The 22,004-nt window shown below is 45.7% G+C and overlaps 1 protein-coding gene across 1 annotated transcript in view; it reads left to right on the top strand.

Annotated features, from left to right (window-relative positions):
- LOC141051174 (uncharacterized) overlaps positions 1 to 17,791 on the top strand; it is an 84,197-nt gene extending 66,406 nt beyond the window's left edge. The window contains exon 8 of the mRNA XM_073548039.1: positions 15,550 to 17,791. Within this exon, the coding sequence (XP_073404140.1) occupies positions 15,550 to 16,466 (917 nt within the window). The 3' untranslated portion in view covers positions 16,467 to 17,791. The remainder of the gene's footprint in view (positions 1 to 15,549) is intronic.
- The last annotated feature ends 4,213 nt before the right edge of the window (positions 17,792 to 22,004 follow it).

The following is a 22,004-nucleotide window of genomic DNA, read 5'->3' as shown; positions in this document are numbered from 1 at the left end:
TGTAAGAACTCTTCACCTTCCTTAATGATCTTCAACGTAGCTAACCTCTCTTCGAGATTTTGCAACTTTTCCTCCAACAGGGACACAAGCTTGCATTTGTGGCATGTGAAGTTTGGCTTTTCCACTGGTAAGTCTGTGAACATGTAGCAAGAAATGCAGCTCACCAAATGGCTCCTGGCCTCTTCCATATTGAGATTTCTTAAAAATGCTGAAAGATGAGCCAAAATTCGGCGCGCGGTTTTCCGATTTCCTCTTTTCAGCTGCAACAGCCAAAACCCAGTGATCGTTGAGCTCGCGGAGACTCTTCACTTATCCCAGAAGGCACTGGGAATATGCAAATAATCTCCTCAAGACTCTTCCCCTGGTTTTGATGGCAACATCTCCTGCTCCCTCCACATTCACACAACATCAGATATTAAACTTGCTCCAACTAGGCCTCAGCCTACACCCTGATTGACCCTTGGCTCCAACACCGCCAGTTGCTGCTCAGAAGTGCTGTCTGCACAGTCAACATATGCTCCAGTGTTATTGGGGTTCAGTAATGTCAGCTGATCCCCAGCTGTGTGTCCGGCAATTTCTCCTGCTCTGTCCACACTCACACAACTACAGATTTTAAACTTGCTCCAATTAGGCCTCTGTCTCCACTCTGTTTGTAGTATTTACCCTGGGTTCCAGCACTGCCAGCTAGTTCCCGACAGTGTCTTTGGCACAGGTACTTCCTCCTGCCCAGCCTGGTTCCAGCACGCCAGCTGTTTCCGGGTAGTGTCAATGTCACTTTGCCTCCAAAACTTTGTCCTGTCGTGTTATGGTCGGGTTAGCCGACTCTATGGTGCCTGCAGTTTAGGTGCTTCCTATGTGGGCTGCGGGATCTGGCAATAAAGGCTGGTTCCGTAGTGCCAATAGGACAAGCACCCCCTGTAGGACTGTTGGGTTTCCGTAACTGCGGCCGGCTCGCGGCCTTGCAACTTTGTTTTTCATGGGTACCTTCTGCTACCCATCCGGGTTCCAGTACCATCAGCTGTTTCTCGGCAGTGCATTTGGCTTAGGTGCCTCCTTCTCGGTATCTGAGTTCCAGCAATGTCTGCTGGTCCTTGGTAGTGCTTTCTGGCACAGGTACCTCCTGCTTAGTAACCGTGTTCCAGCACCGTCAGCTGGTCCTCAGTAGTGCCATTGGCTCTTGTTCCTTCTGCTGCCCCTCCGGGTTCCAGCACCGTCAGCTGGTCCTCGGTAGTTACATTAGCTCTTGTAGCTTCTGCTACCCATCCGGGCTCCAGTACCGTCAGCTGGTTCTCGGCAGTGCCTTTGCCTTAGGTGCTTCCTTCTCGGTATCCGCGTTCCAGCAACGTCTGCTTGTCCTTGGTAGTGCTTTCTGGCACAGGTACCTCCTGCTTAGTAACAGTGTTCCAGCACCGTCAGCTGGTCCTCAGTAGTACCATTGGCTCTTGTTCCTTCTGCTGCCCCTCCGGGTTCCAGCACCGTCAGCTGGTCCTCGGTAGTTACATTACCTCTTGTAGCTTCTGCTACCCATCCGGGTTCCAGTACCGTCAGCTGGTTCTCGGCAGTGCCTTTGCCTTAGGTGCTTCCTACTTGGTATCCACGTTCCAGCAACGTCTGCTGGTCCTTGGTAGTGCTTTCTGGCACAGGTACCTCCTGCTTAGTAAAGTGTTCCAGCACCATCAGCTGGTCCTCGGTAGTGCCATTTGGCTCTTGTTCCTTCTGCTACCCATCCGGGTTCCAGTACCGTCAGCTGGTTCTCGGCAGTGCCTTTGCCTTAGGTGCTTCCTTCTCGGTATCCACGTTCCAGCAACGTCTGCTGGTCCTTGGTAGTGCTTTCTGGCACAGGTACCTCCTGCTTAGTAAACGTGTTCCAGCACCATCAGCTGGTCCTCGGTAGTGCCATTGGCTCTTGTTCCTTCTGCTACCCATCTGGGTTCCAGTACCGTCAGCTGGTTCTCGGCAGTGCCTTTGCCTTAGGTGCTTCCTTCTTGGTATCCACGTTCCAGCAATGTCTGCTGGTCCTTGGTAGTTCTTTCTGGCACAGGTACCTCCTGCTTAGTAAACGTGTTCCAGCACCGTCAGCTGGTCCTCGGTAGTGCCATTGGCTCTTGTTCCTTCTGCTACCCATCCGCGTTCCAGTACCGTCAGCTGGTTCTCAGCAGTTCCTCAGCCTTCTTGTACCTTATGCTACATTTCCAAGTTTAAACTTTTTGAAATGGTTTTTGGTAATCACTCTGGATCTCCCTGACGACGACCCTGAAGACCACCCCAAAGAAGACCATAAAGATGACCAAGAGGACAAAGAACATGAAGACAACCAGCAAGAGACAGAAGACCAAGAAGCAGAAGAACAAAAAGCAGAAGAACATTTAAGCATAAGACTAAAAATCAGAGCAAATGATATCTAAATTATAAGCAGAAGAAGACAAAGCAGTGTATGGGGGTGAGTCCATTCCTCCTCGTGGTGCCCCTGGAAAATGCCTGCTGCTGCAGGCCAAACTGAGCGTGGACAAATCCTGTTGCAAATCTTTTGTGACAGGCAGAACGGAAGGTGTAATCTTCTAACTTTTATAGATAACAACTACAGGAATGCCTGTCACAAATAAGAATATGAAGAAGAAGAATAGGAAGAAGATGAAGTAGAATATGAAGAATAATAGTTGAATAAGAAGAATATGAAGAATGTAAAAAAAAAAATTGGAAGAAGGTGAAGAAGTAGTTGATAAACTATGCTGCTGAGGATCATGAAGGAGAAAGTGTGGGAGAGTAAAAATAGTTGCAGAGCATGGAAGTAGTGAAACATACATATCTGACAAAATATAACAAAGGTTAACATAGTCAATATCTTTGTAACTCCGAACGTCTTAAAAAAAAAAAAAAAAAAAAAAAAAAAAATACGTCCTGCTTATTCCATTTGATTGGGCTAAACCTCTATGCCTCTAATGTCTCCTCCACCTCCTCCAATACATTCTACATTATTCTTAGTTGTTTTTCTTCATGTAGAATTAACCTACAAGGAAACAAAGGGTTTATTTTAATTCCGATATTTCTGTCCCATTGACTTGCATTGGTTTCCGGTATCGGAATCAGCGATATCCGATACTTTTTTGGGTATCGGTCCGATCCAATCCGATATTTCACGATATCGGAAGGTATCGCTCAACACTAGTGACAACTTCTATTCCTCCGGTGTCTGCTGCAGAACCATTAGTATCCATACAACCTCGGGGACCGGACCCTGGCCTTGCGCTTAGATCTTAGGAAGGGTTCTCCTCTAACCCTAATACTTAGTTCTCTTCTTCTCCTCACGTTCCGTACTAATCCTTTTCCTTCTTATGGAGAGTCAGGCTTTCTATCAATGTTCCTTTCCTTTGCCAGTGGACCCAGGTCACTGAGGTCGGCTGCAGCACTTCCTTCATCCATCCCACTCCCGGGATCTCCTCTCACAGACTGACCTCATCAGACTCCTGTGACAAACTGACTAAATCCTACACTCTTCCTGCTCTTTTAGTGCAGACTAAACTCCACCCGCCTCCCAGCACCCTTCGTGTTCCAAGCAGGGAGCCACCAAAGGGTGCTTTGCTGCACTACTATGTTGTGTGGGATGCAGGTGTTGGAGTGTGGTCAGGTGTCTCCACCTTACCTGGATGGTGGGGTACCACACCTCAGAAGGAGGTGCAGTACCTCTGTGGCGACTGAACCCTCAGGGGCGCCACACACAATTGGGCTACGAATCATCTGAGGAGGCCACAGGCTGTTCACAATAATTAGTTCTCAGAAAAGTAATAGTGAGCGTATGGCTTATTCACGTCCAGACACTTGGAATATGTGTATATCCCGCTGTACAATCACTGCTAACGCCACGATAACCCTACACTCCTCGCTGCCAACGCCATTCTTCTTTTGAGGTTCACACCATCAGGGTGTTCCATACCCTCTCCCTCAGAGGAGCAGTCATATACTGGCCAACAGGCTCACTCACCCCACTTCCTTGAACAATTTTATGCGTTGCTGCCACACTGCATGTCCTCAAAATTGACAATCCTTTTCCTTTGAGACTTCAACAGCCCCACTTCCCTAACTTCATCCCAGCTTCAATCTACCCAATTCTCATGGCATTTCACAACTTTCAAACTCTGAAACACATAGACGGTAACACCCCTGATGTGGACTTTGTCCGGCTCCGTTCAATCGCCAAACTAGATGACTCCTTTCTTACTCTTTGTCCCCCATGAAATAAGGAGCATAACCACAACTTAGAAATTTTTAGGTGATCCCTAAAACCACGTGTTTAGGGCGGCCTTTCATGTTCCCTAATCAAAGTCCTTTTTTTTATATGCATAGCTTATTCTCTGTCTCTGAACATAATTCGCCATCAAACTCGACTTTACCCAAACGGCTTATGCAGCCTTTATCTAACCCCCATTTCCTCAAGATGGTTGTACTAACATTGTAAATAATCACCTGTAAAAAGTGTCACCCCCACCTCATTGTAGATTGTAAGCTATGAAGAGCAGGGTCAGGATTATTTTTGCTTTAATTGTTTGATTATCTTAAACTTGGTAACTTTTGACCGCTTTATATGATCTGCTGACTTGTAAAACCTATGCGGAATGTGTTTGTGATGTATAAATAAAGGTTATTATTAGTAGATTGAAGTTCAAACTGCTTTGCCATGTGAAAGAATCTTTTAAGTGAGCACAACTACACAAACGAGGGTTTGCTGCTGTGCTGAAAGAGTAGAGCAGGGTGAACACAGCAAGCTGCTTGACTGTGAGAGAGGTGCAGTCGGAGATGTTAAGGTGGATTGAGAAAAATGGGGTGTGCTTGGTATGTAAGATCAATCAAAAACAGAAGATATGTCCATTTCCATATCAGCTGACAGGCTCTCTGTTACCCCAACTGTAGGGGGTAAACAAGTTCTTTGGCCGGAGACAACACATGCCACAGTGAGGGAGGAGGAAGAATCAGAACATTCCCAGATTAACGCATGTTGATCGCACATGTGCCAGTTCATGCATGTAGTACAGATTTTTTTTTTTTTTTACTCTACTAGGTCTTTTTTAGCAAAGTTGACAGCTGATGTGATTTTTTTTTTTTTTTTTTTTCTTTCTTAGATTTTTGACAGTCTTAAAAAAAGACCCAAAATTGGCAACTGCAGAACCATGAATGTTGCTGTCCATTGCCAGAGTTAGGGCTTATGATTGAAATATTCGCTCATATCCAATCTTCGGTTTGGATTACGTTCACCGAATTTGCAATATGCACCGAACATAACCGAACGCCATTCACCTCAATCAGAAGCAAAAACTAACGCATGCACAACACCTTAGAATGGCCCCAAATGCTGTCAAAACCCATCAAATTATGGACAGACAACAGGAAAGTGGCCTCAATTCACCCACAGTACATATTTTTGCATAGAACTGCAGCACTCAGCCAGTCATGAGGTATCAGGGTCTGGGACAGCATTTACAGCTTTCAATTGAATGTCACAGTAAAAGGAGGTGGGTGAGAGATTGGTGTAGGGCCCCTTTGCTGGGTGCCCTGATACCACATGCAACACCTCTACCTGCTTTCATGCTGAGACACACTCATTTGGCACAAATATCAGTTTTCTAGACTATTGGCAGAAAAATGTAAGGATATTAACATGGGTAGCTGAGTTCAAGGAAGTGGAGGCCTGATGGTCTCAGAGGCCTACTGCTACAGGCAACAGGCATGAAAGAGACCCAACCAGGAGTCTACACATTTACAAAAATTGTCAAACACCAAAAAAGTATCATCATTTGCCATAATGTAGAATTAGTGTAGCAGGGACAGACACCTCTTCCACTACTGCCAACTCAGCAGATGGAAGCTGTAAAGGACAAGGTGGTGGAATCACTGTTCCATATCACTCTAAAAGCCTGGAAGGGGTGTAACTAGGTGGATGACCAAATCCCTACTCGGACAAGTGGCAGGAGGTGAAAAATGCAACCCATGGAGGTACAAAGAGGTGGCACCAGGTGCTACTCCATGGCTGACCTACAGAATGTGGAAGCTAACACACTACACTAGGTAAGCTGCTAAGGCCTAAAGGAGGGATGAAAAATGCAGACCGGCACTGAAGGGACTCTGGTACCGGCTGAGAGACAGAAAAGCACTGGCAGGTGCGATCTGGACCGGCTGATGGACAGAAGAGCACAGACAGGAACAAGCAGATGGGCACAAACAGGTAAGAGCAGATGGGTACAGGGTAGACAAGCAGACAGACCTGGGGAACCTGAAAGCTTGCAAGTATGCAAGGCAAACAACGTAGCTCAGGCACCTCCATATTGGAGCAGAAGCCTTAAATAGGTGTCGCCCAGCTATAGGTTGGGAATATCGTAGGTTGATGAGGGCGGTCCCTTTAAGAGGGAGGGAGCGCACAAGTGGGCCCTCTAAGCATAATTCCTGGTCCTACAACTGAACCTTCGTGGACACCAACACATGAGGGTGAGATGACGAGGTGGTGTGTGAGTGGGAGACACTGGTCCTGTCTGTTAGGTACATGGAGATCCAACAAAGGGCTAAGTCTGTAATGTCAACCAATCAATGTCTATAGTAAGAGAGAATGGTCCACTGTCAGACAGATGCCAGGTGGGAGGACAGTTCAAAATGGGCATGTTCCAGTAGTTTGGCATAGGGGATAAATTATATGGGGAGATAGGTAGATAGACACAGAGGATGGGTCAAGGGTGGAATTTCTGAGGATGGGTGTGATCGAGGTATGTTTCAATCAGTATGGAAGACACCAGTTGTTAGTGACAGGTTGAAGAGGTGAGTTAGGCTTGAGAATGGAGACTGTGGTAAAGTTTGGAACGAGGTAGGCTGTTGTTGTCACGTCCGCAGGTGGCGAGGCAAAGTATTCCAAGGAGAGGGAGGGGGAACTGGTGGATGCAGGAAAGTATTGAAAGTACTGCATAGCTGTTTAGGGTTGTGAGACAGGTATGATATGAGAAATGAGAAGTTGGTTTGTTTTGCTGCAGTCAGAATTTGCACAGCATTTTTTACAAGTTCTGTTACTGGATGGGCGACTCTGCTCCCTTTCTTTGGTAGCTGTACAACGGTACACTTTGTAGATGAGGGCCAGAAAGAACATGTGCTGCTCCACAAGTTTTGCACATAATCTAGAAGATAGGCTCAAAACAAGTTCAAATTCAGATCTTGCCTGCTGTATCACATTTGTAAAAAAAAAAAAAAAAATTTTAATGTGCAACAGCTCTGCATACAGAACAATTTCAATGCCACTAAATGAAAAAGATAGAAAAATACATCATGTTTATCAACAGAAAAAATTAGAATGATTTTTTTTGATGCGCGTTAGGTCTGCCGACAGGTTCATATCACCGCCAGAACATGACAATGAGGGATTTGTCGGGCTGTATCATATTCAGTTACAATAAAAAATCTTCCTCCTTTAATGTGCCTTAGGTCTGCAGACAGTTTCATATCACCACAGCAACAAATGACAAGGTGGATACAGCAGGGTTTTTCACATTTAGCTATTGAAGAAATATTAGAATGCTATACTTGTGCATGGAGCACAATAGAAGCAGTGCACAACACACTTGTAGGCCATGTGCCCTGCTGGCTTTGTCTGTAAACCTCAGTAATAGCCCAAAAAAATTCCAGAAGGTAAGTTTTACAGCCACATTGGACACTATCTGACTGATATACAACCACCTAACTAACTAGATAAAATCTTACTGTTAACAGTGGCTATGTCAGGAGCAGCCTCTCTGCGCTGTTAGTGTCAAAATGGTGCTAAAACAAGATGTCCGCTATTTATATGAAGAGGGACCTGTTATTTCAGCAGCCAATGACACAAGCTGTTAGGACATTGTGGGTGTTTCCTGCACCTTGATTTGCTAGCCGCAATGTGCACACATAAAGTTAGGGGGAAAAAAAGACTGCTGTGCTTACAACAAGAATGCTGTGCCTCTGGGTTCTGAAAACCCTCTTCCCTCATCCAGCAAATGCCAAACTCTCATGATATACCACCATTATGGGTGCTAAAGTGCTTAAAATATTTGTGGCAGCGCAAATATTTTCCCCTACTTTTACCGAATGATACCGTTTACCAAGCATGATCTACTACCTCATCGTCATCCTCTCTGTTCTCCCACTCCTCACCCTGAGAATTACCCTCCTCCTCTTCCTGCATTAACAGCACAGTACAGTTTGCAGGCGCCTCAAAAATGAGTCTCTTCACAAATGGATCACCTTGACCCAATAGTTTTTACTTCAGTTGACGCGGGCTTTGTTTATGCTTGGACCAAACTTCATCCGGCCATGGATCAAAGAGAGGAAAATATTTGGCCATCAGTGCAGATAACTTCCTCTTCTTGACTCTCTGAATCTTTAGAGTACACTTCCAATGTCCATGGCATACAATGCGTGAAGAGATCTGCAGACTCAGTCATATGTGGTTCCCAACAGTCAGTTGGGCGCTTGGAGAGTTGTGATCTGGGGGAAAAAAAGGGTAATTGAGGTGCCACCACTAAGTACTGTGTGTGATTTTAAGATGGAGGAAGAGGAGCAGAGGCCAGTTGATGCAGCACTTGCTATCTAATGGAGCACATGTTCTTTCTGGCCCTCATCTACAAAGCATACTGTATGGCTTCCAAAGAAAGAGAGCAGAGTTGCCCATCCAGTAACAGAAGCTGTAAAAATGCTGCTCAATTGCTCTTTACAGCAAAACAGACTTATCATTCCTCATGTCAAACCTATCTCCCAACCCTAAATGGCTATTCTGCACTTTCAATTCTTTCCTGCGTCCACCAGCTCCCCCTCCCTCTCCTCTCATCTCAGCTGAATACTTTGCCTCACCACCTGTGAAATTAACACAATAACATCCCACCTCATTCCAAACTTAGCCACTGTCTTCATCACAAGCCTAACCCACCTCTTCAACCTGTCACTAACAGCTGGTGTCTTCCATCCTGATTAAAACATACCTCGATCACACCCATCCTCAAAAATCCCATCCATGACCCATCTTCTGTGTCTACCTATTGCTTACAATCTGACTTCAGACAGCACCATTTCACTGAAATTTCCCTGACTGAAGTCACCAACAACCTACTAACCACCAAATAAAAGCGACACAAGTGTCTCCCATTCAAACACCTCATCTCGCCCCCTATGTATCGGTGTCCACTAAGCTTCAGTTGTAGGACCAGGAACAATGCTTAGAGGGTGTGCTCCCTCCCTCTTAAAGGGATTGTCCGCATCAACCTAAGGTATTCCCAGCTTATAGCTGGGCGACACCTTCTATTTAAGGCTTCTGCTCCAATATGGTGGTGACTAAGCTACATTGTTAGTTTGCCTTGCATGCTTGCTAGTTCTCAGGTTCCCCAGGTCCGCCTGTCTGCTTGTCTACCCTGTACCCATCTGCTCTTACCTGTCTGTTCTCTTCTGTCCATCTGCTGGTCCAGCCTGCACCTGCCAGTGCTTTTGGTCCTCAGCCGGTCCCATCTGCACCCATTTTTCCAGCGACCCTACAGTGCTTGCCTGCATTTTCTTCCCTCCTTTGGGCTGTAGCAGCTTACCCGCTGTAAGGGGTCAGCTGCCACCTTCTGTAGGTCAGCCATGAAGTAGCCCCTGGTGACACCTCTTTGTCCCACCTTGAGTCGCAGTTTTCACTTCCTACCTGTAGCAACCATGCTGACATAGCTGCATGGCCTCCCACTCCCCACTCACCATCTTTCTCATTGCTCCAGGTCATGCTGTGAATTGTGTTTACTGCCAGCTCCATGCTCTGTCCCTTTTACCTCCTGTCTGCTGTGTTCATGTTTCCTGACTGTGTGTATAGGGGGGCGGCGCCTGAACTCTCTGCTTCTTATGGAGTTAGGGCGCACCTGGCTAATATGTCCCTAACAAATCACCTGGAGTCCTTTACTATATGGGGCTGCCACACCCAGCTTCAGGTTGGAGCATTGTATATGAAGAAGTTCGTCTTCCACTTGCTGTCTGGAAGGCCATGGGTCATTCTGAACCAGAGATCCTTGTGCCCATTTATTTTTGGAGACCCAACAAGGTACCGTGCCTGAGACAACCAAGTGACAAGAGGTGTCTGGTTCCCTTGCGTCAGATTTAGTCAGCAAAGTCGTCTTCTTTATCCAGTCTGCTGAACGCCGAGTCAAGGTGTGAGGACGCCTCTGAAGAGGAGGATGCGGTCTCAGTCTCCTCACACATCCCCAGATACTATCCTGGTGATCTCCCCCCTGGAGCATCCCTGCCTCTTGATTGTCTTCCCCAGGATAAAGGGCAGAATATGGATCCAGAGTGTATGCCTTCAGCTCCCCTGTGGCCTATGGGTGAAGGTCCCCAGACAAAGCTTCACTCAACCTCTAACCAGGAGGAGGTGGTCCAGTTTTTTCAGGGTAACAGGCTGAAATGGCTCCCTGTATGTATGCCTCCATGTGGCATGTGGATGTAGAAGTGAAAACAGTGGCTTATGTATCTCTGTTTCTCACCCACCTGGAGGAGGTGGTCAAATTTTCTTTTGGATAACGGGCTAAAGATGGACTCTGTGAAGGTGTCTTCAGTTTCTAGCTGGCCGGCTGATGTAGGGACGAAGTCTGAAGCTGCCAGGGCCCCACTTTTTGCCAATCTGGAAGGAGTAGTCCTTGTACCCTCTGTGTTAGAAACTGACTCCATTGGGCACCAAGGAACTTGGCACTCTGGGATTCCTGATGGCACACATAATCTACTCTACCTGATGAATTTCATGTTTGTCTGGACTGTGTGTGGTCCCACACTCCTTCTGCAGGTCATTCTGGCAGGCTTGAGCAAGAGGGGCTGTAAAGGGGGGGTACTGTAACAACCATGCTGGCATCGCTGCATGGCCTCCCACTCCCCACTCACCATCTTTTTCACTGCTCCAGGTCATGCTGTGAATTGTGTTTTACTGCCAGCTCCATGCTCTGTCCCTCTTACCTCCTGTCTGCTGTGTTCATGTTTCCTGACTGTGTATAGGGGGGTGGCACCTGAACGCTCTGCTTCTTATGGAGTTAGGGCGCACCTGGCTAATATGTCCCTGACCAATCACCTGGAGTCCTTTACCATATAGGGCCGCCACACCCACTAACCCTTGCCTGTGCAATGTCTAAACTCAGTTAGTATCTTGCTGCTGAGGAAGCCAGGCCCTGTTCTGTGCATCTCCTTCTTTGTAGAAATACTCTTTGCCTTGCTTTGTGTTCTTTGTCTGCCCTCCAGGAGGCTGCATATCCTGGTCTCTTTCTTGGTCCTAGCTTTGTGTTTTCTTGTCCTTCTGCCTGCCAGGAGGCAGAATATCCTGGCCCTTGAGTCTTTGTCCCTGTACCTTGTCTGAACTCTGTCCTACCCCTGCCTCCTTGTCCTTGGCTCTCTTCCTACTGTGTCTTTCCTTGTCCTCCCTGTCTGTGCTCTGCACCCTTGCAGCTCTGACTGCTTTGCTCCTGCTGCTGCAGAAACTCTTGCTGCACCTTCTCTTCACAGACCTTGTGGTTCAGCTTTGCTCTGCTGCTGCAGAACCTCTTGCTGCAGCTTCTCTCCACAGACCTTATGGTTCAGCTTTGCTCCGCTCCTGCTGCCACTGCAGAACCTCTTGCTGCAGCTTCTCTCTGCAGACCTTGGGGTTCAGCTTTACTCCGCACTCCTGCAGCTCCACCTACTCCACACTCCTGCCTGTATCCATATCTACACCTCCTGTGTGAACAGATCCAAAACCTATTCCTTCATATTTCACTCCTTCCGGTCTATACCAATACCTGCACCTGCTGTGTGAACTGGCCCCTACCTGTTCCTTCTCATACCACGCCAGCCAGTCTTGTGTCTCCAAGCTGTGCCTGCTTGCCCTGTGTCTCCAAGCTGTGCCTGCTTGCCCTGTGTCTCCAAGCTGTGCCTGCTTGCCCTGTGTCTCCAAGCTGTGCCTGCTTGCCCTGTGTCTCCAAGCTGTGCCTGCTTGCCCTGTGTCTCCAAGCTGTGCCTGCTTGCCCTGTGTCTCCAAGCCGTGCCTGCTTGCCCTGTGTCTCCAAGCTGTGCCTGCTTGCCCTGTGTCTCCAAGCCGTGCCTGCTTGCCCTGTGTCTCCAAGCCGTGCCTGCTTGCCCTGTGTCTCCAAGCCGTGCCTGCTTGCCCTGTGTCTCCAAGCCGTGCCTGCTTGCCCTGTGTCTCCAAGCCGTGCCTGCTTGCCCTGTGTCTCAGCCTGCCTGTCAGTCACACCTGTCCAATTGACTTGTCCCCAAGTGGGATCAGCAGCCAGAGCCAGACACCACCCTGGAGTGGCACCCGGCAGCTACCTGCCGCACAAGCCTGACCTCACCATCAGAGGCTCCAGTGAAGACCAAGGTAGCTGTCATAGTCACGCCCCTTCCAGGGTAGTCTGGTTTGTGGCACAGTGGGGCCAGAATCACCCAGCTCGTGCCAATCAGCCAAGGCGTGAGAGTGACACTACCACTTGTCTGAGTAGAGATTTGGTAGGCCTTTTAATTATGCCCCTCCCAGGCTTTCAGATGGATACAGAACAGTGATCCCACCACCTTGCCCATTACAGTCTCCATTGTGCTGGTTTGGCTGTAGTGGAATAAGTCTTGGTCTTGCTATATTAGTGATGCCACTCTGGTGTCTGCCACTAATTTTTGTAAATGTGTAGACTCCTGATTTGGTTTCTTTCATGCATGTTGCCTGCAGCACTAGGCCTCCAAGACTGTCAGGCATCCACTTCCTTGGAGTCAACTACTCGTGCTACTATCCTTAGATATTTCTGACAATACTGTTAGAATCTGTTCAGTTTGTGACTATACGCCATTTTCTTGTAGTGTTCTGGCTGCTGGTCTTTTTCCCCTGGTGCTGAGTGCCTTGGGTCAGGTGATTGTATCACCCTTTATTAACCTGCACCTGTCTCCCATTCCTTGCTGGATAACAGTGTTAATCCGCTTGAAGTCTGGTGTTATGAATGGGTCACTGAGGAGGATGGCAGGAACAGGCTAAGCTACCAAAGAACCAGAGAGGTTGGTAACTAAGTGAATTGCAGACCCCTGATCCTATCCACACAACTAGCAGTAGCCGTGGAGCGTTCCTATGATGCCCTAGATGCCTCGCAACAGCCGGAGAACTAACTAAGCCTAAAGCCAGAAAGGTGAAATCTAAACTGCCCCGGAACAGATCCCCAAAGGAATAGATAGCCCCCAAACATATATTGTCAGTGAGACAAGATGAGACACAAACACAGGTAGAGAACAGACTGAGCAAACGGTGGGGCCCAAGCTGTCTAGACAGGACTGGACAGAAAAAATACTGTCTGTAATCACGCACAAAACCCTAAAAAAATCCAACACATCTGATATACAAAAAACCTGAGGCCACACGACCTAACCCCCGCTAGATCAGCACTCTGGTATGAACTGGAAGCAAAGCAAAAGATACTAACATAACAGGGGACTGAACAAACTGACACAAGCTGTAACATATGAGCGGGCCCCAGTGCTGCCCCCAGCAGGGAATACGCTGAACCCTAGCAACAAAGCAGAAAGCAAAAAAAAGCACAACCAAATTAGATGCAAAGGATTAGCAAAAGAATCACTTAACTGAACCATGCAGATCAGGCAGGAGACAGAAGAACTCCAAATGCACAAGGAGGAAATCACCAGCAACTACCAAAGGCAGTCTGCTCAATTATATGCTCCCAGCAAGTAATCCCAGGTCCCAATTATCGTTGTCAGGTGGGAAACTTCCAACAACCTGGCCAGCTCCACTACTCCCAGTAACCACCAGAGGGAGCAGAGGGAGCTTCGGCTTAGAAGTCTGAGCAAGGGAATTCACAACAGTCTGGCTTGGAGCCTTGCTTTACCTTCTGTCTGTTTAATTAGTGTAGTTCTGGGTCCTCTGGTTCTGCTAGTCTTAGTTTCTGTTTTCAGTTTGCTTCTGCAGCCTTCTCTTTGTTTTTCTGTTAGGAGGTGACCCGTTTTTGTACCCAGTCCTTAGGGGGAAGGGGGTCCCTGAAAGATCTATCTATAGGTCTTCACTTGAGATTAACCTAGGATAGTCGGTGGGTCTATTCACAAGGAATGAGTCGCCCACCCCATCGTAGGGTATCAGCCTAGTCGCAGTGCAGGGTTAGTTTTCCCCCTCCTGCCATAGTCCTGAGCTGCAGAACCATAACAGGTGTAGTAGTCTACAAAATTTATGATATTTTTGAAACCTGAGTGTTGCAGAGTATTAAAGCAGGTTGAGCTGTTGCATTGTGATATCAGGGCTCCCAGTACAGAGGGATTACACCGATCCCTTACCCACCTCGCCTTGCAGTGACATTTAATTGAAAGCTGTAAATATTGTCCCAGACTCGGATATCTCATGCCTGGCTGTTTGCTGAAGTGCCATGCTCTTAGTACTGTGGGTAAATTGAGGCCACTTTCCTGGTGTCTGCCCCTCATTTGATGATGTGTTTTGGTAGCATTTGGGGCTGTTATAAGGTGTTGTACATGCATTTATTTTTGCCTCCCATTGACCTGAATGGCGCTTGGTCATGTTCGGGGAATATTCGTATTTACCATATTTTCCGCTTTGTAAGACGCACTTTTTTTCCCCAAACTTGAGGGGATAATGGGGAGTGCGTCTTACAAAGAGGATATACCTCACCTGGTGTAGGCCGCAGGGGTGTCCGGGCGTCTCCGGGTGTCCGTCGGCACTGTGGGTGTCTCCGGTTCCCATCCCGGGGCTCTGCCGACATTTTGCGACAGGCCAGAGCCCCGGGGCTCCCTCTCGGTTCCCTCTCTATGGGCTCCGGCAATATGGCGGCCGCCGGGGGTGATCTCGGGAGCTGAAATCTCATCTCTCGAGATCTCAGTCCCGAGATCACCAGCAGCGCATGCGCCGCCACCGGCGGCGGCCGCCATATTGCTGGAGCCCATAGAGAGGGAACCGAGAGGGAGCCCCGGGGCTCTGGCCTGTCACAAAATGTCGGCAGAGCCCCGGGATGGGAACCGGAGACACCGCTGGCACGTGGAGACACGGCAGGGCACCCGGAGACGCCCGGACACCCCTGCGGCCTACACCCGATAAATGTCGGCAGAGCCCCGGGCTGCTGCACCGACCCCCCTGGTAGCAGCACGAGCCCCCCTGGCAGCATCCTGCACATCGGAACACCCTCTCATCCCTTCCTGCGGCCTGCAGTATCACCCCACTCCTGCCTCCTCCAGCAGCGACCCTGGGACCCCGCTTCACAGCAGCCACCACCCGCGGTAAGCAATAAGACGCCTGGATTATAAGAGGCACCACCATTTTATTAAAAAAACATTTTTTCCAATTTTTCTCCTCAAAATTTGGGGTGCAACTTATAATCCGGAGCGTCTTATAAAGCGAAAAATACGGTATCTACGAATATTGCAAATTTGGCGATCGTAATCGGAACTGATTTATTGAAATATTCGCTCATCTATAAATATGTATAGAAATTCTTCTATATAATAACTTTAAAATATCTAATATTGTAAGAAATTATATTATTCCTTACTGAATAAAAATAAAATTCATTTTATTCTTGCCAGATGGCTGTAGCAGAAGCTCAGAGAAACATCTGTTATTTTCCCATTTTAAAGCAGAAGATCATGATGTCACACCAGATTCAGATGAAGAGCAGATCATTATCCCGGATCCACCTCCAAGTCTTCACACCAAAAATCTTTCAACTGAACCTTTTCAACAAGTCCTATCTTCTCATTCATCACAGACTGTAACACATAGAAAAAATAACATGACTGATATTCAACATCAAAGAACTTGCACAGGGGAGAAATTATTTTCATGTTCAGAATGTTTGAAATGTTTTACTCAGAAAGAAGATCTTGTTAAACATCAGAGAATTCACAATAGGGAGAAACGATATTTATGTCCAGAATGTGGGAAAAGTTTTATAAGCAACTCAAAGCTGGTTGAGCATCAGAGAGTTCACACAGGGGAGAAGCCATTTTCATGTTCAGAATGTGGGAAATGTTTTTCTCAAAACGCAAGTCTTGGTAAACATCAGAGAATTCACAAAAGAGAGAAACTATATTTATGTCGAGAATGTGGGAAAAGTTTTATAAGCAAATCAAAGCTGGTTGAGCATCAGAGAATTCACACAGGGGAGACACCATTTTCATGTTCAAAATGTAGGAAACATTTTACTCAGAAAGAAGATCTTGTTAAACATCAGAGAATTCACAAAAGGGAGAAACGATATTTATGTCCAGAATGTGGGAAATATTTTATAAGCAACTCAAAGCTGGTTACACATCAGAGAATTCACACAGGGGAGAAACCATTTTCATGTTCAAAATGTGGGAAATGTTATAAACAGAAAATACATTTGGTTACACATCAGAGAATTCACACAGGGGAGAAGCCGTTTTCTTGTCCAGAATGTGGGAAATGTTTCAGCGATAGCTCCACTCTTAGGTCACATAAGAAAACTCATACAAGGTAAAAAAAAAAAAAATTCACATTTAGAATGTAGTAAACATTTTACAAATAAAGCAAGTCTTGTTGCCCATCATAGAATTCATTAAGGGAAGAAGCCATTTTAATGTCCAGAATGTTTTACTTACAATCATATTTAATCAGTGAAATCACACGTGGAAGCAGCAATTTTCTATTTATTGACCAATTCATCAAAAACTAAGTCAAAGTAAAGCCATGCATTACATAAGAAATGAAAAGTAATTTATAGCATAAAGTAATGATTAGGAAATGTATGCAATTACCAATAAACATCTGTTATTGAAAAGCAAATTAAATCCAGTTTAGATACCCTTTATATCCTCCTTTATTTTAAAGAATTACATCTCTGTATTTGGGCTTTCTTCGATTATGAGAGGATTTTGCATCCATAATATTTCTTATTTATAAGCCATTATAATGTCCCTTATATATTATATGCTGAACTATGTATTGGAGTATTCACATATGTTATGATCCGTTCACTCTATCTCGTTGCCATCAATAATCTATGTGTTTGTTACCTTATATTTCCTGATCTATTATCTCTCAGATTGATCTACTGAATGTTCCATATATGTGTGGACATCCTCCCTTTTATATATGCCTCATTGTTTAGTGTCCTTTGATATTTTCCACTTCAAACATACTGTATATATTTCTTCACATCAATGTTCGATTTGTAGCCTGTGCTGTGGATTAATTGAATGTTATATATATATTATGTAAGGGTTTATCTTTTCACACATGTACGGTCTAGTTACAAATCATTAGTGGCACAGAGCTCCTCTGCGCATCCCCTGCATTCTCTTATGAATTACTTTTGTCGCTCACATTGTACTTTTTGCGCATGCGCTACAGGTGAACTCAATGTTCCAATATTATGTATGATTATTCTTGCATGTGTAACTGATTTGTTATACTTATTTTTCCCTGTTTATTATTCTCATGGTTATCTGTACTTGGTATAAGTCCTTGTGTGCTGACATGCAGATCACTTTAGTGTTTTTTGAATTATAATTGAGAAATATATATATATTTTTTGTATCTTGGCATTTCAATTTGTTCATATTCATTTGCTTGTCATTCTAGGTCAGTATAAACTAGACTTATTTTTTGTATGTAAGATTTTCTTTGCTTGATGTCCTGTGAACAGTAATGTATCGGGCATCTGCGGATAGGTGATAATCTAACTATAGACACACCTTATCTGCATATAAATGGCCTATTGGCTTTTTAAATGTGTTTTTAAAAAGTTTGTATCTTTGTCTTCCAATGCCATTCATAATAAAGGCTTTTATGTGGTAATCCCTATGCGCGTGTATACTTTTACTATGTTGTTGTAATTGTTGCAAATACTTAACAGCTCAACTCTTCGCTCATATCAGAAAACTCACATAGAGAAAACAACATTTTCATGTACAGAATGTAGTAAACCTTTTACAAATAAATCGAGTCTTGTTACACATCAGAGAACTCGTATGGGGAGGAAGCCATATTCCTGTCCAGAATGTTACACTCAAAATCTCATTATCCTAAAAATCAGAGAAGACACATATGGAAGCAGTGATTTTTTTTTTTTTTATTGACAAATTCATCTAGAAACTGCTAAAGTAAAGTCATACATTATATGTAGCATCAATACTGATGCCCCTGAATGGTTCCCCTTCCCCAATCCATGCAGGGATACCGACATACTGTCCCGGCTGTGAGGTGACCCCTTCGTCTCCTGGCATGGCTACTACTCTACTGCTTTCTGTGCACTCTGCACAGGCTTCACAATAGTGTGCTCCCCTGTTCTTAAAGGGCAAAACACACAGATTGAAAATATCCCCAGCCAATAGCTAGGAGGCATCTTGTATAAAAGGCACCCTCCCCAGTAGGGTGGTAACTGAGCAACCCCTGTAGTTCGTTTTGTAGTGTGTGTGTAACTGTATGTTGCCAGGTTCCCCATCCTAGTATACTGTGTAGTTTAATGTGAACCTGATCTTATGGTGCTTATTTGGCCAGGGGCTGGAACCTGAAGCCTAATCTGCGGTGCTTGAACCTGCACCAGTGTTAATCCTGGTTAGTGTTCTAGAATCCATACTGTCAGAGCCTGTTCTAGTTCTCTGCCTAAGAGTGGTACCTAGTAGCTACCTGCAGCTAAAGCCTGACTATTATCAGGAGCTTCAGTGAGCACCCAGGTAACTACTCGGCTACACCCCTCCAAAGTAAGTCCGACCTTGTGGCATAGTGGGCCCATGAACCACATGTGTCACATGTGTGTGAGACATTAGATAAGAAAGGGAAAGTAATTTAGAGCAACTGAGTGATCAAGAAGTGTATGTAATTATCAATAAACATCTGTTGTCAAAAAGCAAATCAAATCCAATTTACACACAGAGGCGTATCTAGGGGTGGGGCAGGGCAGCTGGGGCATGTGCCCTGGGTGCAGCCGGCAGGGGGGCACAGTCTGCTGCCCCCCCGGACTGGGAGTCGGCTGTTCTCTGTGCTGGCTGTCAAGCTGACTGAAGTTGCAGAGAAGCTGCCGCGCGCCGCCTCCCAGGGATCAATTGAACTGGAATCTATACAGACGCCACTACAATTGAAGCTCTGACCCGACAGGTCAGAGACGCCAGCAGTGTGATCAGATCATGTGATTATGCTGCTGACGTCACTCGCTAGCACCCAGAAGGGGGAACATTGGTGGTAAGTGTGCTCCACTGTGGAGCTGAAGAAACCACCGAAGATGGGAGATGGGGGGGTACATAATGTGTGGGGGGCTTTGGAGTAGGGATGGGGGGATTACTTTGTGTGGGGAGATTTGGAGTGGGCATGGGGGTGCCGGCCTCTGATTAGCCTGCAGCATGTATGGCCAAGCATGGACCTAATGGGTCTCTGTGCTGCAATACAGTTCAGCTGAATGTGGGCCCTGGTAAGCACATCCAGCTGAAGTATTTGCTGGCGTTGTCGAGGCCCTCGCCTGCTGGGTCTAGTTGTAGCGGCAACTGCTGCAACAGCGGTAGTTACGCAACTGTTTCCGACTGATTTACAAGTGGCACATTCAAACACTACACTTCTCCATTACAAACACATGTGTGCACCTCTTTATGCAGTATCATCACTTTATGGCTCTATCAGTTAATTGAAAAACAAAATCTTTCTGTTTCCGCATCACAGTCATCAGTTGCTCCTTAGAGTTGAAGAAATCATAGCCGCGGCTTCTATTGCACCAGTTATACTGGAAAATATGTACAATAAAGAAAAAAATATACCTGTCTGTCCTCTTAACTATCTAATGTATATATCAATTTTATCACATATCTATTACAGATGAGCGAGCACTATAATGCTTGGGTGCTCGTTGTTCATACCGAGCAATTCGTAATGCTCAGATGTTCGTTTCGAGTAATGTGTGTAATGAGACTCGATGGGAAATCCGAGCGTTTTTCCAGCAGACCCTAGACCCAGGAAATCTGCAATTATTTTTCACATTTTTTGGCTTGTTTTTTTGCGGATTTTACCCATTTTTTTCCAGAGCATCCTAATACAATGAAATCTGCAGATTTTCTGCAAAATTAATGAACATGCTGCGTTATTTTCTGCAATGCGTTTTTTTGCGGAAAAAAACACATCATGGGCACAAAAATTGCAGATTTCATTCTAGTAATAGAATGCTTAATGTATGCGTTTTATAGGCGTTTTTGCAGGGGCAAAATGCTAAAAAAACCCCGAAAGAAACACAAAATCCTGAATGTGTGAACACAGCCTAAGAAGGCTTTCTTGCCCGTGGCATAGCTAGAATCTGATGGGTCCTGGTGAAAGATTTTGATAGGAAAGCCCCATCCTTATTATATACATTTTTATCCCCCATCCTGGTTTATTTACCCCATTCTGCTGCTGTTCTTTAATGCTGTTCTTTAATGTATAGTAAAAAATCATTGCATTCATAAAGGGTGTACATAGACATTATGTACTGCATAGTCCTCCATATAGTATAATGCACCCCATAATTCTACATATAATAAAATGCACCCTCCATGGTCCTGCATATATAATGTCCATAGTCCTCCATATGGTATAATGCACCTAACAGACTGTCCCTGCCCCTTCCAATCCCCCATTATATAACTTGTTCCCTTCACCAATAAAATGGCCCCATTCACACCCCCTTTTACTAACTCCATTATAATTTGAACCGAAACCCCTTCTACCTTCCCTTATTCTGCCATTTTAGATCCTAACCCTCCCCTCAAAACTCCATTTTAGTTTACTTCTGCTTAACCCCTATTAGAACCTGGCATACATCCTGGTCATGAGGCCCTCCCTACTACAGCCGGTTGCTTGCAGTACAGGCCCCACTTGACCTAGGAATGTTTGACTCAGCCCCCCTTTCAACCTCCATCTTATGTAACCCTTACCTACAATAACCACAGAAACATTCTGAGCCTTTTAGATAAATAGACCACAGCAGTCCTGTTTATTAACATATTTACAGAAAAGAACATATCAATAGAACATTTACAAATAAGGAACGAGGTCTATGGAAGCTGTGCAGCAGCTTTGTTGTGCTATCAGCCGCACCTTAGGCCCTCAACCGCACCACACCGGTTCGAGGACCCTCCTGCTTATGCCCTCAACTGTACCACACCGGTTTGAGGACCCTACTAAATGGCACCACCAAATAAATTGTCCTGCTGAGACCTCAGCCCAGTAGGAACCCCTTTTTTTAAATTATAGTCAAAATGAAGCAAAGTAGGGGAGGTGTAGGTAACTGCCCCACCAAAATAGGCCCCCTACTCCCCCCTGCTACTATCACTTGGCTCTAGACAGACCTGTTACCGCATGACAGACATTCATGACACCTTATGCATGAATGTCTTTCCACATCTTAACATCCTTCTCTACACCCTCTCTCAAACTCAGTGCCAAGATATCTATACCGATAGGTGTCAAATAAACCCCATCCCGATGAAAATGCTCCCTGGACAGCACTTCCAGATCGCAATGCCGCACTACCACCACCCCATTCCTAGCCATTCCTAGCCAAAAAATGCGACACCTCCCAATTGACCTTAATCCGGGCCTTATTTATGCGTTACTTATGCGTTCCACTGAACGATTATATTTCCAATCCAAACGAGCCACAATATCAGACCAAACAATGACCATCCCCGAGTGAGCAGCCAAGAGCCGCAAGCAGTCAAACATAATGTCCCTATCCCTGGAAGTGCGGACTCCCAAATCATCACCCCCCGCGTGAATCAATAAAACATCTGGGGGCCTATCCCAACCCACATAGAATCATAGAATCATAGAATCATAGAATCGTAGAGTTGGAAGGGACCTCCTGGGCCATCTGGTCCAACCCCCTGCTCAAAGCAGGATTTGCTAAATCATCCCAGTCAGATGTCTGTCCAGCCTCTGTTTGAAGACTTCCATTGAAGGAGAACTCACCACTTCTCGTGGCAGCCTATTCCACTCATTGATCACTCTAACTGTCAAAAAGTTTTTTCTAATATCTAATCTGTGTCTCCTCCCATTC

This window comes from Dendrobates tinctorius, unplaced genomic scaffold (genome assembly GCF_039654945.1).
Source record: "Dendrobates tinctorius isolate UK_male_01 unplaced genomic scaffold, ASM3965494v1 ptg000155l, whole genome shotgun sequence".
Lineage (NCBI taxonomy): Eukaryota > Metazoa > Chordata > Amphibia > Anura > Dendrobatidae > Dendrobates > Dendrobates tinctorius.
This window is presented reverse-complemented; position numbering and strand designations above follow the sequence as displayed.